At 41.9% G+C, this 16856-nt stretch overlaps 2 protein-coding genes across 2 annotated transcripts in view; one reads left to right on the top strand and one right to left on the bottom strand.

The window, feature by feature from the left end:
• The window catches only part of b4galt2 (UDP-Gal:betaGlcNAc beta 1,4- galactosyltransferase, polypeptide 2), a 137863-nt gene extending 132835 nt beyond the window's left edge, over positions 1–5028 (top strand). Inside the window, exon 7 of the mRNA XM_024391634.1 lies at positions 1412–5028. Coding sequence (XP_024247402.1) covers positions 1412–1562 — 151 coding nt within the window. The 3' untranslated portion in view covers positions 1563–5028. The remainder of the gene's footprint in view (positions 1–1411) is intronic.
• A 3287-nt stretch (positions 5029–8315) lies between these two features.
• zgc:113531 (von Willebrand factor C domain-containing protein 2-like) lies at positions 8316–13200 on the bottom strand. The gene is made up of 3 exons (XM_024391633.2): positions 12574–13200; positions 10524–10653; positions 8316–9816 (listed from the first exon to the last, which is right to left on the bottom strand). Exons 1-3 carry the CDS (start codon positions 12913–12915, stop codon positions 9629–9631), a joined length of 660 nt encoding a protein of 219 aa, XP_024247401.1. The 5' UTR covers positions 12916–13200; the 3' UTR covers positions 8316–9628.
• Between the last annotated feature and the right edge of the window lie 3656 nt (positions 13201–16856).

The following is a 16856-nucleotide window of genomic DNA, read 5'->3' as shown; positions in this document are numbered from 1 at the left end:
AATCACTGTCCTAAAAACCTGGATTAGCCTATTTCCTGAAAAAAACTCATTATTCTATCCTTGCACTCTAATTATTATGTTGTATCTGTCCTCGTAGGAAAACGCATTATGCCTCCAGAAATGTTTCTTAGGTCAACAAATTAGCCTAGTTTACCATAATTATGCAGCTTCCGTTGCAAACCCAGTCTTACCCACCAGACATTCCAGAGCATTCTTCAGCGTATCCAGGAGAGAGTGGTTCTAATCTCCTACCATGACCAGTGTTTACTGTTTACCAAAGCGCATGTTTTTGATGATTAATGTTGACCACCTCTACAGCTCTGTTACTGCCACCCATTCTGCTCTGTTTGGTCAGTAGGAAGTAGGAGATGTGGTTTAGGCATAATAATGAGACATAAGGCTTGTCAAAAGAAGAAAGACTACCATTCATCATTATTCCAAAAGATTAGTTGGCACTGCCTTACTCCGTGGACTCATGCATATTAACTCAATGAATACGAGGCTTCCTCCTTCCACAGAGTAGCATCGTCATCAAACATGCATTATGAATCATCATCTCATGCTAAAATAGTGGTTTTATGGCTTTTTTGGGGCTGATGTCTTGCCGATGTAAGTTGATACCAAAACATGAATAGGGGAAGCTTATTCTGAAAGTTGCATTCTATTACAGTCCATATTTATGTAATACGTGAGAATATCTCCGATCTCATTGTGAGATCATTGAGAGACTATGATAAAGTATAGTAGTAGAGCACATTCAGGCTATTGCCTTTAATCCTCTCTCCTCTTGATAGATATATAGATAAATCTCTCTCTCCCTCCCCCTCTCTTTCTCCCTTCCTCTCACTCTCTCTGTCTCTCGCTACCCCCTCCTTTCTCTCTTAGTCTAAAAGTAATTTAGCTTTCATTTAGATTCCTGACAAGATCTGCGTGTAGAGAAATCTCTGTTTAGCTGTAAGTGACAAGGTGCTGCTGCAGGGTTCTTCTTAGGTTGACTTGGATTGTGTCGTAGTGGGTTTATGTCCAAGCACATAAAAATACATCTTGTTTGATCCATTCACTGCTCTTTGAAGATTGGATATGCACTGTTGGCTACTGAAGCAGTTTATGTACTCTGAATCCCTGCCTCTTCTCAAACAGTAAAAGGAAATCTGAGAAAACCATGGGGTATTGTAGCCTTGGCATTGGACAATGGATGACTGTTACAGATGGATGATTCCTGTGTTTGTCCTCTGAGTTCCAGTTCATGCTCATAGCACCCCCTGTTGGCCAATATGGGATTAACAAGAAACATGCGAAATCAAAATGTTAGCCATGATGATTGTGATAAAAAACATGCAATAATATTTCACTGTTTGTTACAATGAAAACATTTCCCACTAATAATAATGATTTTTCTCCTCTTCTCCAGATTCAACAAGATCCAGAACACCAAGAACACTATGAAGAGAGACGGGATCAGCACGTTAACATACCGCGTGCTCCAGTTTAAGAAGTACCCTCTCTACACCAACATCTCTGTGGAGATCGGCAAGCCCCCGCCCCGGCCTTTCAGGGGCTAGACAGATAGAGAGCCCTGGCCTTGACATGGAGAGGGAGGAATGGAGGAGGAGGAAGGGAGATGGGGGAGAGAACTATAATACACAGCAGAGAGCCTTCATCTCCTCCTCTACCTCCCTCAGCCTGACTCAGATACCCCCCACCGACCTGCGCTAGGAGTCTGCCCTGGCCTCTCACAGCCCAGTCTGAGTGGGGATACTGGTACACACTCGTTGCCCTCCCACCCTACCAACGGCTCAACGGTTACGGCAGGCCTACAACATGGCTGGGACCCTGACTGACTGACTAGCTCTCAGGAATAGATGAGGACAGAGGATATATCAGATTCGATTCAGATTCATTCCCCTGGCGACAGTGCTGCTCTGGAAATGCACACACTGTACATGAAACACACAGCAATAAGTCCAGTGCTACTGGTGTCTCGGTCCTGATAACGCAAAGCAACGGGGGTTCAAGAGGAGTCATATTATATTGGGTTGTTGATATGCTGGAGGTTGGGTTTGGGATTCTGAGCAGAACCAAGAAGAACTGCCCTGATCTCTCCATGAGAATCTGTCAATCAGAACACTATATCGGCGCAAAATGAATGTGTACTGTCTGTGCCTGCATCCAATGCAGGCTTTCCCCATTTCCCATGACGTTGACAAACGGTGCTGGAGGAGAGCAACAATGTGCACCAACACTTTTTATTAAGACAAAGAAGTGTGACTTTCTGTGGAGAGAATCAAGGTTGAGTGAATAAAGACCTCCTGGTAGTGGATGGATATGGCTATTCAAGGAACTAGTTTTGACCTGTTTGTGGAGGAGAAAGGTCCAGCAAATAGAAGAGAAGATGGACTTCTGGCATGGTTCTGACAGGTGATTATTAGAGACTATTTTGTTGACATGTTCTCACGCACAGAGAAGGTTACGTTAGGTACTGATGAAAGTGTAAACGTTTGCTGTATGACAATGTGTCCCAGACAGTTTTAGAAGAGGATCATCTATTGCTCAAATACAAGACTCTTTGCTCCACTTTTTTCTTTAATTTCTATTTCAAAATGCCATCCACGTTTTTGGAAAAGAGAATGATAAGGCATTGATAACCAAGTGGTTTAAATTGTGAATACTGAAAGGATGGTCTAGTATGGTGAATATTTGCATTGTAGCATTAATTTCATCCATTCAAAGTCAGAGGCACTGAAGCACTGAGGTGATAAGAACAGAACTGAAGTTAGTTATTTATTGAGTCCCCTCGAATAAATGGAAAACCAGCCTACATATAGTAAAAAAAATATAAAATAAATAATTCGCTATTAACACCACCAATATATAAAAGCCTTTTAACGTCAGTAAGCTTTTTCATTTTTTTCTCCTTTTCCTTTGTGTACTGCCTAAACACCAAATTAATGCCTTCAGAATTGTTATGAGGGGCAATGATAAGGAATGCTGCATTCTGTTGTGTGAAGTGATGTGGAAATCTCTCTTTTGTACTATCAATGGTTTTCTTGGCCTGGCTTGAGACAGTGAGTATTTAGAGATGCCCCAACCAACCCGTTTCCCCTCTGTTTATTTTAAAGAGCCTTTTCAAGTGCATTGACTACATTTCCCTCCTTTTTTTGTTTTTTACAACACCCTCCATTTCCTTTCATTTCACTCCCTGGCTCTACCATCCCTTTCTCCGTGTGTGTCTGTGTGAACACCACAGTGTGTTTCTGTACTTGACCATCTGATGAATACACAGACAGCTGTGTCTGAAGCACACTGCTCCTCTATAGAAATATCAGGAGGACTTAAAAAATCATTACTCTTCTCTCTCTCTCACTCTCTATCTCATTCTGCTGCCTTTTCATTTTTGAGTGCACTACTACTGGTGTGAGAGCACCTCACAAAGAGAATACTCTACTCCTCATTCTACACTGGAGACCAATGTACTTTTACGCTACTGTATTCTGGATGTCATTACTTCTGTCAAATGGGTGAATGCTGTGTATGTACTGCTTTCTGATGGCTGTGGACCATAGGAGTTTGACATATTACTGCCTATGGTCCCAGTACAGTATGATTCATCATCCTGCCAAGCTCCTGCTTTTATGTTCCATGTTGAGGGAATCATTTTCCCAAAGGCTAAATATACTACTTGGAACTGTGGGAAGAAGCTTTTACATATAGCTAGCATCATTACCTAAAATCTGCTTAGCAGAATGAGCTTACTACTGATGCAGTAGCACACAACCCTGAAAATATTTGGTACTCAAAGTTTTAGTCAATGGTTTCATTAAATGAAATGCTTTGATAAAAACAATGTTTTTGCCAGTGATTGTCAAATCGGCTGGTTAGGTCTACAGACTGGGCTTTTTATCAGAACTCCAGTCAAAGATCTTACTGTACAATTGGTGGATATTTGGTTTACTGTAGAGTAGACTACAGGATGTGATTTCTGTACATATCAGACTTGTATCAGACATCAAGTGCTAGCTATCATGTATTACAGGTGCATGAACAGGCATTACCATATAATTTGTGTTGTGAACAGAGAAAACGTCCAATAGAACTCAGTCTGTTCTGTTAACTTGATATCTATATGGAGATCATTCCCAAGTATGCTAGTACAGGAATAATCCATCCTATTGGTACTATAATATCCATTTAGTCATACATCATATTGGTATATCCATCGTATTATCTTGTTTAGCCTATTGGCTATATTCTGCCCCACTACCCCACTTATAGTGACTCTGGTGTCACATTGTAGGTACTGTATAATACAGATTTGATATGATGGTATTGACAGGGGGACCTTTCAGCACAAGCTTAGAGGCATCCTGCCCAGGACTGTGTCTCTCCGACACAGCTCGTCAGCTATAAACCAGTGATAAAGCACCGCTCCGCTTTTGCGTCCCAAATGGCACCCTATTCCCTATCTAGTGCACTACCTTTGACCAGGGCCCTTATAGGAAAGTGGGTGCCATATGGGATGCATCCCTCTGCACCCTCCCTCCCCACAGTCAACTATTAGTGTGTTCAATTTTGTCCTGGAAATTGATAATTGCTGGGCATCAGCTTTCTTCATTGACCATGTGTTTGATGCATCCTTGAATAAGAAAAGCAGACAGGTGGCATACTAAGGTACTGTCCACCCTTTGGAGTGTTTCTGAAGTTCTCTTCATCCATCTGTTGGCAGACACTGCATGGCTTCCCCCTTCTACTTATACGTTTCAACCTAATGCCCATTAAGCAATATTTTCCCTCACTGTCAGAGCAGTCATTTCAAGGAAGTGGTGGGTAACTGAAAGAGAAACAGGATAGGATGAGGGCATTGGAGAACATCACCTACTGACTGCCTCGGGCCTTCAAGCTGGAGTGCATTTTTAAAGATGTACTGTATCTAGGTTTTGTACATTGAATGTTGAAAATGTTATATCTTATATAGAATGCATAATGTTATATCAAACCAACCTTTTCTATACAATCAATAAATCTAATGGTAAATGAGATACACTCACGTGATTGGTTTGTTTTTCCTTGCCAGATGAGAAAATATGTTTCACCTAAGTTGTCAAATGTGTCCTAAATGGCACCCTATTCCCTTTATAGTGCACTAATTTTCAACAGGGCCCATAGGGCTCTGGTCAAGAGTAGTGCACTATGTAGGGAATAGGGTACCATTGGGATGTACCCATCCTGATGGGGGGGCTGATACTTTTTTTCTTCCCTCCATTGTGTCCAGTTGCCATGGCATTCAAAGAAACCTGTAATACATATCTCTGTCAATGGTGTCAGTGGCACTGTATTGTCCTCAAAGCGAGCAAAGAAGTTGTTTAGTTTGTCTGGGAGCAAGACATCTGTGTCCGCGACGGGGCATTCGATATGCTGATAAAATTTAGGTTGCCTTGTTTTCAGATTAGCCTTATTAAAATCCCCAGCTACAATAAGTGCAGCCTCAGGATATGTGGTTTCCAGTTTACATAGAGCCCAATGAAGGTCTTTCAGGGCCGTCGAGGTGTCTGCTTGGGGGGGAATATACACGGCTGTGATTATAATCAAAGATAATTCTCTTGGTAGATTATGTGGTCGGCAATTGATTTTAAGGAATTCTAGGTCAGGTGAACAAAAGGACTTGAGTTCCTGTATGTTGTTATGATCACACCACGACTCGTTAATCATAAGGCATACACCCCCGCCCTTCTCCTTACCAGAGAGATGTTTGTTTCTGTCTGCGCGATGCGTGAAGAAACCGGGTGGCTGTACCGATTCTGATAGCGTATCCCGAGTAAGCCATGTTTTCGTGAAACAGAGAATGTTACAATCTCTGATGTCTCTCTGGAAGGCAACCCTTGCTCGATTTTCATCTACCTTGTTGTCAAGAGACTGGACATTGGCGAGTAGTACACTCGGGAGTGGTGAACGATGTGCCCTTCTACGGAGCCTGACCAGAAGATCGCTCCATCTGCCCCTTTTGCGCCACCGTTGTTTTGGGTCCCCTACTCCCCTACTATCCGATCTCCTTCACCGCAACCAACGTGAGTAAAACATTTAAACGTGTTAACCCTCGCAGGGCTGCCGGCCCAGACGGCATCCCCAGCTGCGTCCTCAGAGCATGCGCAGACCAGCTGGCTGGTGTGTTTACGGACATATTCAATCAATCCCTATCCCAGTCTGCTGTTCCCACATGCTTCAAGAGGGCCACCATTGTTCCTGTCCCAAGAAAGCTAAGGTAACTGAGCTAAACGACTATCACTCACTTCTGTCATCATGAAGTGCTTTGAAAGACTAGTCAAGGATCATATCACCTCCACCCTACCTGACACCCTAGACCCACTCCAATTTGCTTACTGCGCCAATAGGTCCACAGACGATGCAATCGCCATCACATTGCACACTGCCCTAACCCATTTGGACAAGAGGAATACCTATGTAAGAATGCTATTCATCGATTACAGCTCAGCATTTAACACCGTAGTACCCTCCAAACTCATCATTAAGCTCGAGACCCTGGGTCTCGATCCCACCCTGTGCAACTGGGTCATGGACTTTCTGACGGGCCACCCCCAGGTGGTGAAGGTAGGAAACATAATCTCCACCCCGCTGATCCTCAACACTGGGGCCCCACAAGGGTGCGTTCTCAGCCCTCTCCTGTACTCCCTGTTCACCCATGACTGCGTGGCCATGCACGCCTCCAACTCAATCATCAAGTTTGCAGACTACATTATAGTGGTAGGCTTGATTACCAACAATGACGAGACGGCCTACAGGGAGGAGGTGAGGGCCCTCGGAGTGTGGTGTCAGGAAAATAACCTCACACTCAATGTCAACAAAACAAAGGAGATGATTGTGAACTTCAGGAAACAGCAGAGGGAGCAGCCCCCTATCCACATCGACAGGACAGTAGTGGAGAAGGTGGAACGTTTTAAGTTCCTCACGGACAAACTGAAATGGTCCACCCACACAGACAGCGTGGTGAAGAACCTTAGGAGGCTGAAGAAATTTGGCTTGTCACCAAAAATACTCCCACTCTTACAGATGCACAATCGAGAGCATCCTGTCGGGCTGTATCACCGCCTGGTATGGTAACTGCTCCGCTCACAACCGTAAGGCTCTCCAGAGGGTAGTGAGGTCTGCACAACGCATCACTGGGGGCAAACTACCTGCCCTCCAGGACAAATACACCACCCGATGTCACAGGAAGGCCAAAAAGATCATCAAGGACAACAACAACCCGAGCCACTGCCTGTTCATCCTGCTATCATCCAGAAGGCGAGGTCAGTACAGGTGAATCAAAGCTGGGACCGAGAGACTGAAAAACAGCTTCTATCTCAAGGCCATCAGACTGTTAAACAGCCATCACTAACATTGAGTGGCTGCTGCCAACATACTGTCTCAAATCTCTAGACACTTTGATAATAAAAAAATGTATGTAATAAATGTATCATTAGTCACTTTAAACAATGCCACTTTATATAATGTTTACATACCCTACATTACTCATCTCATTTGTATATACGGTACTCTATACAATCTACTGCATCTTGACTATGCCGTTCGGCCATCGCTCCCTCATATATTTATATGTACATATTCTTATTTATTCCGTTACACGTGTATAAGGTAGTTGTTGTGAAATTGTTAGATTACTTGTTAGATATTACCGCATGGTCGGAACTAGAAGCACAAGCATTTTGCTACACTCGCATTAACATCTGCTAACCATGTGTATGTGACAAATAAATGCATCAGTGGATGCATTACAAAGAAAGGATCATTTCTAGGCAGTGTTAAATTATGTTCATACTGTCTCAGAGATAAATCTACCCCAACCCTCATTTGAACAGAAAACCTAACAGTTATTGTTGAGGGGCGAGCGCTGTCCCCAAACTGTCGACGAGAGGGATTTGGGGAAATTGAACAATGAACCGCTGGCATCCCCTTAGTGACAAGACATCCAGTGTGTAATAAATAAACATCCTTCTACACAACAATGGCAGCACACTGTAGTGAACAGTATAGTTAATGGACATACAAGGACACTTTGTTTTCACTTACTGTTAGTTTATATCGTTTAAAAAAAAAAAGAAAGATGGAGGGAGTTTCTAAAGGTATGGATAAAAGATAAACAACATACAACATCTTCAATAACATAATCAAGAGACACGGTATTAGGAGAGTCACCTAGAGAAGTGTAATGAGAGCCTGGCCTGGAATGACAAAGCTTGGATGTTGGCATCCTATCCATGCCAGCATAGACCAATATGCTACACAACAACATACACAAGATGAACGGTTTCTTGTCTTTAATGGTTTTCATGCAATGGTCCCTTAAGAACGGCCGTAACGGAAGAAAGTGAACAGAATCTCGGACATTCTGATAGTGAGTTGCTTATAGTTTACAAACCTATAGCATTTATTCAAAAAATGTAATGTTGCTTACACTAGCCTTTAGCTTTCAGAGCCTCTCAATTATTTTCATATATTTAATGTTCCATTCAAATAAGATGGAGACGGTATACCTCAATTAATATCCATCGAAGTTGGTCAAAATCTTCCAATAACACTACTAGAGAAGTATAACATCCCAAAATGTAGGATAGTCCCTATCATCTACACCACATTGAAACATTTCTACTAGTGTAGAAATATGTGGCTACTTCACCTGCGTAATCCTTGTTTAGAGTACACACACGAAAGCAGAGGTCTTCAGGTTCAGCTGGGTCAAACTGCCCCCCTCCTTCAGCTATATTAGGAAATGTTTTGGGCGAGGAATGTTAAAAAGATAGTTCACTCCAAAATCAAAGTTATGCAGATGTGTTTTCAGATCTCAAAAGTGGTCTAATATCAAGAAGAGATTCATGAGATGGTCCCTAACAGATAAAGGCTTCCATCTTAAATGAATAGGAAATATTTGAGTTTGAGGCTGATTGTTGGATCTTAACAGCAGATGGTGTGGGACGTGTACTCATCTTGACATTAGACCACTTTTTAAGTCTGAAAACCTCAGACAAACTTCGATTTGAGAGTGAACTGCCTCTTGACATGTTCATTGATTGATAATACATGAACATGAATGTTACAATATAATGCCAGCAAAACAACTCCAGTCTCTTTGGAATAGGAGAGAACAATACATTCACATAGTAGTTACAGTTGGATTTTTCTGCTGTAGAAGTGTTTGTGATACATGCTACAGTACATGTCAGTACAAATGTAAAAATATATTTTATTGCCACATACACCGGATAAGTGCAGTGAAATGTGTTGTTTTACAGGGTCAGCCATAGTAGTATGGTGCCTATGGAGAAAATGAGGGATAAGTGCCTTGCTCATAGGTACATCGACCGGTTCTTTTGGGTATTTCGAACCAGTGATCTTTCAGTTACTAGCCCAACACTCTAACCATCCTGCTGATAACCACCAAGCATTCAGGGGCAAATCGCTCTGGGGAGAAGTTTCCTCTAGGTACAGTTCTAGGATCAGCTTCCCCTCCTCCAATCTTAACATTAACCATTAGTGGGGGTAAATTCAAAACTGACCCAAGATCAGTGTCTAGCGGCAACTTCACCCTATACCGGGGCAAATGACTGGTCCTACTTAATCAGTTTTTCTGGCTAGTCTCTCCAGGGGTGCAGTTGCGTACGCGGGAACAGGTGGCCAAGCGGTTGCCCTCCCAGTAGCCAGCGTCACCTGAGTCGTGACAGCGGCACTTGGTGCAGGAGTCCACCCACAGTGGTTCATGTCCTGGAATCACCTGGCTCCGGGTTGAATCCACATAGCAGTTGGGCCCTGGGGAATCACACACAATCATTTCTGTTAACTTGCTATATGGTTGTGATATTTTCCAATGCGTTTCTCTTTCTATGAGGATAAACGGTCACCTCTACCATAAAGAGGAGAGGGTATTTTTATGATCAGTTGAATTTCAGACAATAAATATTGATTACCTCCGAAGTACTGTGTTTGAAAAAACACTATACTCCTAATTATGCGGTCATAGACCACCTAAACTCAAACAATGAATGCATCTTCATTTGGATTTTTTCCAACTCGATAAACTTCCCTTTAAAAGCTAATGAGTGTCTCAGCAGAACGGGAGAGAGAGAATCAGTCATTGATAATGGTGCGTGAAGCGGATTACTTCATGCATATATTTCATGCATATAATGCCCCCCACTACCTCTACTTTCATTTGTTTGGATAAATGATCACCTTCATGTATTGTTGCTTGTGGTGCTGACAACAGTAATGTGACAAAACTAACGGCATGCATCACTCTAAGGGGTAAATTATGAAGAGAATAGACAATGTGAGGAGTCAGAACATCATCTTCCCTGTCTCTAGCCCTCTCTCATCTCCCTTTGGCTCGAATAGAATGGAACGAAATACTTCTCAGTGTTCTCCCCAGGATTTTTTAACAAGGTGGTTCTGCTGAGTATGGCGGGGGGTTCTATGTCATAAACATCCATGAGATGTATACAGGTCAGTTTACATACCCTCTGGGCACTCTGGGCAGCACTTCCCTTTGGTGTAGATAGGGTTGATGCAGGGCGGGGGAGCGCAGTCTGCCACCAGGCAGCGGGCGATGCCATCACTGTCACAGGTACACTGCTCGCACTCGTTGGGCTGCCAATCACACAGAACAAAACACAGGCTGTCAGAGACAGAGGCTTCATCCCAAATGGCACCCTATTCCCTTTATAGTGCACTACTTTTGACCAGAGCCCAAAGGGGAATGTTGTGACATTTGGGATGCAACCACATACAGTACATTGGCCTCCTAGTGTTCTTTAGACTGCCACTGGTAGATATCACTGTTAGACGTGAGCAGTTGGACAGAAAAAAAGTGCTCATTCAAAGAGACAGGGCAATCGATTGATTCTACAACGATAAGATTGACTTATGCAGGTGCTTTCTGTTTAACTGTGACAAATGTAACTGTGACAGCATGTTGATTTTCCTGAGCTATAAGCATTAGTGCAGATGTTAGCCTTTAGCCCATTTCAAGATATATCTGAAAAGGAGAAGTCTGACATATAACCATAATGCCATGTTTAAGATATGTGTAGTATATGCTTTATGGTATACAGTTCATTTAAACTGTTGCCAGATGTTTTCCCCTGTCATGGTATTGGATGTTTATCAGCATATCTGAGGTTCAGATACAGAGGATGGGTTAAATGAAGTGGAAGAAGAACTCTATCAGGCCCTGGGCTAAATGTCTCCGAGCTCGTCCAGTACTGTGTCAGAGGCCTATATAATAACTTCATCAAGAGGATAATGAGCCACAAGTCAATCTCTCTGTGTGGCTTTCTGTTGCCAGAGTTGTTTCATATTCTAATTCATTGACTTAGGGGGTCTTAAAATACTGCTTAGCTTGGTTGGCTTTGGTCTCCACTATCCATTGAATCAAATGAAACAAATCAGAGGGCTGAGTTTATTCTTCAAGGGGGTTGAACTGTGGCTAATGACTCTGCTGACTACATGAACAGACAACAAAGCGGTGCGTAATCACAAGCACAGCAACATAATCAGAAACAAGAAACACAGCTGTAAATTAGAAGACGAAAACAAACGGCAAACATAACTGAAAAACTCATTCTATAGTACGGTTGAGGACTACGAAGGAAAGTATTTACAAATATTTACAATGAGCTTCCAGAAGAACCTCAATATCAAAAGAGGGATTTGTATCTATATCTGTTCTCTCAATTTACATATGCACTGTCACACTTGAATAGACTTGCTGTAAGTGTAGAATTCAAAAGTATCATACTGCCTCCATGTGGCAGTATCTTCACCAGTTACAATCCCTGTCAGTAAAAGCTTCAGCTGCTACTGTGTCAAACGAGGCTATATACAGGGGGTACCGGTACCCGTTATATATAACTCGTTATTATTTTATTGTGTTATTTTTATTTATTTTTTACTTTAGTTTATTAGTAAATATTTTTCTTAACTCTATTTCTTGAACTGCATTGTTGGTTAAGGGCTTGTAAGTAAGCATTTCACGGTAAAGTATTCACCGAGTGTATTCGGCGCATGTGACAAATAACATTTGATTTGATTTGAAACTTGAAAGAACAAGATTTCATAGCAGTTAGTAGTTCAACAACAAACCACAGTGCGGCGCAATTTAGCCACATTCGAAAATTGATCTGCATACAGTGCCAGAAACAGTCCGACGCCCAGAGATGTTTCCGAAAAGAAAGAAAATTAAATGTGCTGCTTGTCAGTTATTCTGAGTCATAAGACGCTTATGCAATTATATATTAACAGACATGTTAACAGTGAATCAAATACGTTACTTTTGAAAAAAATATATCCAAAATTGCTGATGCGTAATTGCGCACAGAGAGACTTTGGAGAGACGATTTCAGGAGGTAGCACAACGCTTATTATAGTAAGAGGAAAATCAATATTCGTCAACTCAATAGACATTTGAGAAGTAAATGACATCACATACATATTATGTTTATTCATTCCAGGTAAAGATGAACTTGATCATATCGTGCCAAGTAGGGGATAATGCTTGCTGTAGCCTACCTGGAAGTTTTGTCCCAGTTCGTACACCACTCCCCGGTACTCGCAGCCTATTTTCTCACATCTTGGACAGCAGTCAGTGGGATAGTGGCTGACATGGATGCAAGCGGCCGGCAAAGAGGTACACTCCGTCCGTGCACAAGACGACCCCTCTGTGGTGCATTCACACTGCGTGCAGTGGTCCGATTCTAGAAAGTACCATTCTCCCACATAGTAGACGCTGCCGTTCGCATCACAGGTGTTCTCATGTCCAGCCACAGAGAAAGACAGACCGAACTGGACACAGAACAGTAGAGACAACGCGGAATGCATAACCCCCATCGAATAGTGCTGATTTGAAACCATTTTTATGACCAAAAAAATATCCAAAACAAGACGAAAGAGATTGAGTTTGTTCCAGTGTCCAGGATTTAAAAAAAAAAAAAAAAAGTGCTTTAGTGTTTATGGTCATTTAGCAGTTTCTGCCACATTGTTGAAGAATATAAAATACTCATAACATTTTCAGATGTGCATCTAGCCTACAATTGAGGCTATATTCTTGATTGCCCAGCCTGTTTCGCACAGATCCGAAGCTGAAACTTGCAAAGAGAGGGAAAGTTATTGCGCCTCTACGGGGGTTATGTTTCAGTTTACACGTGACTACCCAGTTTAGTGCTTCGACTCTGGTCCGCCCCCCAGTAAATTGCCTGTGAGCTATAACCTCCTACTCACTATAGTCAAAATTATGAGAAGGGGTTTTCCCCTATATAAATAACTATGGCTACGGATATTCGTTAGCTAGACACAATATTTAAACTGCCTTTGAGATAAGATGAACTAACATTGCTCTCTTTTTGTTATCGTTCCTTTGTATGAAATAAGATATTAATGTGTGGTTATTATAGAAAATACATCTGGTTTGACTTTGTATTCAACCGGGTTAATGCACTAATAAAAGTACAACAATAAAACTGTAGACTATAATATGAAGCTGAATTAATGTTCCCATGGATTTTCCAGGGGACCAAATTAAACTATTGAACATTTTATTTACACCAGAAATAGTTTATTCTAAGCAGAGGTGGAGGGATACTGATCTCGCGATATGTCTTCTTTGGATACAAGAATGTTTACACTGGATACAGGAAGCAACAACAAGGTACATTTAGTCTTTGATTTACTAACTAGCAGGTGAGCTCACATTTCTCTCAAGGTTTAAAATGTAAAATTTAAGCCCAAATATAATGTGCATTAAATTATTAAATTAATGTTACCGATATGCTATCTGACAACTAACTAGATAGCTAACGTTAACTAACTTAGCTATCTACAGCAGCCAAATGAGACAGACAACCCACGACGAGCAGACTTCTGCAACTGCAGGCAAAACCGGCAAATTATTATTATTATGAAGCAAATGACTTCTAGACCAGACATATGTCAATGACTAATTTCAATTCTCCCCTCAGTTAGACCGTTTAAACTCCTAGGTGTCTTCATGGAAGAATCCGAATGTCCACTCTCGGTGTGGAATGTTATCGTGGAGCAAGTCCCGGCGCCAGAGCTCCCAGACATCCGGGGCTGCATTGTTCAAATATCTGTCTTTAGGTAGCAATCAGCAATAGCTGACACATTACATTTGGCCAAAACAATAAGGGTGGACTGGAAATCACTTGAGCAAGTTCCCTTGACTCAATAAACTCTCCTAACAACTCAAGATAGAAGTAACTACTAGATAATATTATATAGTTGGCAAATGCTATGCATTAGTACTTTAAATAGATTACATTAAACTGTGAACATGCCACACATACAGCAAGTAATCACAACAAGACATGAAAGCTTTAGATAGGTTCCACAATGTAGAATGAGGTGTGTAAAACACAAGGAGCTCTAGTTAAATGAGGCTATGCATGCATTCAAGACGAGGTCCTCAGATTGTTCCAAAACTACTCATTCACACTGTGGCTCGAGACTTTCTTCATACCAGGGGTCCCCAATTACATTCAGCCGTGGGCCAATTTTTTTCTTGAGCTGATGGTTGGGGGGCCGGAACATAGATATAAATAATTTGTACACTGCAAATTAACAGCAACAATCCCAAACAGATATAGGGGGGGTAGAGGCAAATAAAATCACCCACGGGACGTATTTGGTCCACGGGCCACCTACTGCTTTAAACAGTTTATTCTGAAGCCAACTACTCCGTCTGAAAATGTTATCAAGTAGCATACAACAGTTCAACAGGCTATGTGTAATTTGCATAATATTATGCCAGGCTGGCTAGGGAATTACCACCCCATTAGCAATGCAGGAGTAACTTCAATTTAAGTAGATAATATAGGGTTCATATTCAAAAAGGAAAAATAAATATGTATGAAACCACCCATTTCCTGTCTGGGTCTCCAGTCTTAACTTTCCCCAGTGATGTCATCCTACAGTTATGTTCTGCTAGGGGCCATGTTTTAAATGTCCATATTAGATCAGTTCAGTAGTGTAAATACAGTCACACTCTACAGGACAAACATCTAACGAAGGAGACCCCAGGAATAGTTGCGTAATAGAAGAAAAATGACACAGGCCCTCAAAATTAGCTTTACACGTCAGGGGCCAATCGAGGGGTTAAGAGGGCTAACCCTGCCTTGTTGATAAGATCATTATGAGCATATACATGACATAATTTCTATGCGCCGACTGGTTCAAAACTCTTTAGTTATCACATTTTATTTGTCACATGCTTACAAGCCCTTAACCAACACTGTTCAAGAAATAGAGTTAAGAAAATATTTACTAAGTAAACTAAAGTAAAAAGTAACAATAAAATAACAATAACGAGGCTACCGGTACCGAGTCAATGTGCGGGGGTACAGGTTAGTCCTGGTCGTTTGTACATGTAGGTAGGGAAGGAAGGACTTCTAGTATAAAAAAAAAGCATGTGAGCCCTATTCACTCAACCAGCCTTACATTTCCCTCAGTATTCTTTGTTATTGTTGCTTTCTACCCTGTAGTAAATTAATGCTTTCCCTCAGCGTTAAATCTCTGGATGAGCATCATAATAATACCTCCCAGACTGGCCTTCTCTCCATCAAGGTCACCATTGTCTGCAGCAGTTCCTTTTAAGTTTAACACAGGATATGAGGAGGCCAGGGCACGGTTCCTTGGATCTCTGCCAAACCATGTGGGTTTGAGCTATCATATATTCTCCGGACATTAGTAATGCCTGTGCAACTGGATATTGCATAGGATTCAGTCAATGTTTGTTTTGTGGATGGCAAGCACGAAGAATGTATTATTAGATTAGCCTATTTCAAATGTTGATCACGTTTCACATTTCAGATCTCCAATCTCCATTGTGAAGTTTACAACAGCAGCAATGAGTCAACCACTCAGGTTAACCACACTGTAATTCCTTCCCCATGTCATCTGATGGGTGTCACTTGGAGATGAATTAAGCAATGAACAGCTTGTTACTGTTGTTAGCATCCTAGGGGGCTCACACCATAAACACCTGCATATAGAATGGCTTTCTGGGGCTTTATGGGAAACAGTGTGTGGCTGCCTGGCTGGAGTTCAGCTAGACATAGTGTGTGTGTGTGTGTGTGTGTGTGTGTGTGTGTGTGTGTGTGTGTGTGTGTGTGTGTGTGTGTGTGTGTGTGTGTGTGTGTGTGTGTGTGTGTGTGTGTGTGTGTGTGTGTGTGTGTGTGTGTGTGTGTGTGTGTGTGTGTGTGTGTGTGCGTATGTGAGGGCACAGCCAGATTGAAAGACACAGGGAACGACCGTGTTTAAACGTTCTCCTCTGGACAGCAGTGGGGCGTTGAAGCTGACCTTTCCATGGAGCATAGACACTGAATGTCAGGGACCAGGTGTAGAACAAATGGAGTAGACTCCAGACTTTAAACTTCTTCACCAACACTGTGCCTCTGCTGTCAGCCAGAATCTTTCTCTTTCCTCTTTTGTTGTTGTTGTTGTCTGGTTACAGTTTCATAACACTTTCACTTTTTTCTTCTTCCCTTTAATAGTTTTTTGCCTGAAGGTAGTGTTTTTAAAGAGTAGTGTGCAAACTTGTTGGGGGAAACCAGCCAACTGAAAAACACATGCAGTAGTTCTATGCCCAACAGTGGCCAGGGGACATTATTAAATAGAACACTTATATTATAAGATTTCGATGGGCCAGGGTCTCAATTGAATGTCATGTACATTTCACAGGTCTTTCTGATATCTCATCATTCCTAATGACTCATCACTCATTATAAGCCTAAAGTTACACAGCGTTGTCTCCTGAAGTCCTATCCCATGTATCCCCATGT

This window comes from Oncorhynchus tshawytscha, linkage group LG28 (genome assembly GCF_018296145.1).
Source record: "Oncorhynchus tshawytscha isolate Ot180627B linkage group LG28, Otsh_v2.0, whole genome shotgun sequence".
Classification (NCBI taxonomy): Eukaryota; Metazoa; Chordata; class Actinopteri; order Salmoniformes; family Salmonidae; genus Oncorhynchus; species Oncorhynchus tshawytscha.
The sequence above is the reverse complement of the archived record's forward strand: the minus strand, read 5'-3'. Positions and strand labels throughout refer to the sequence as shown.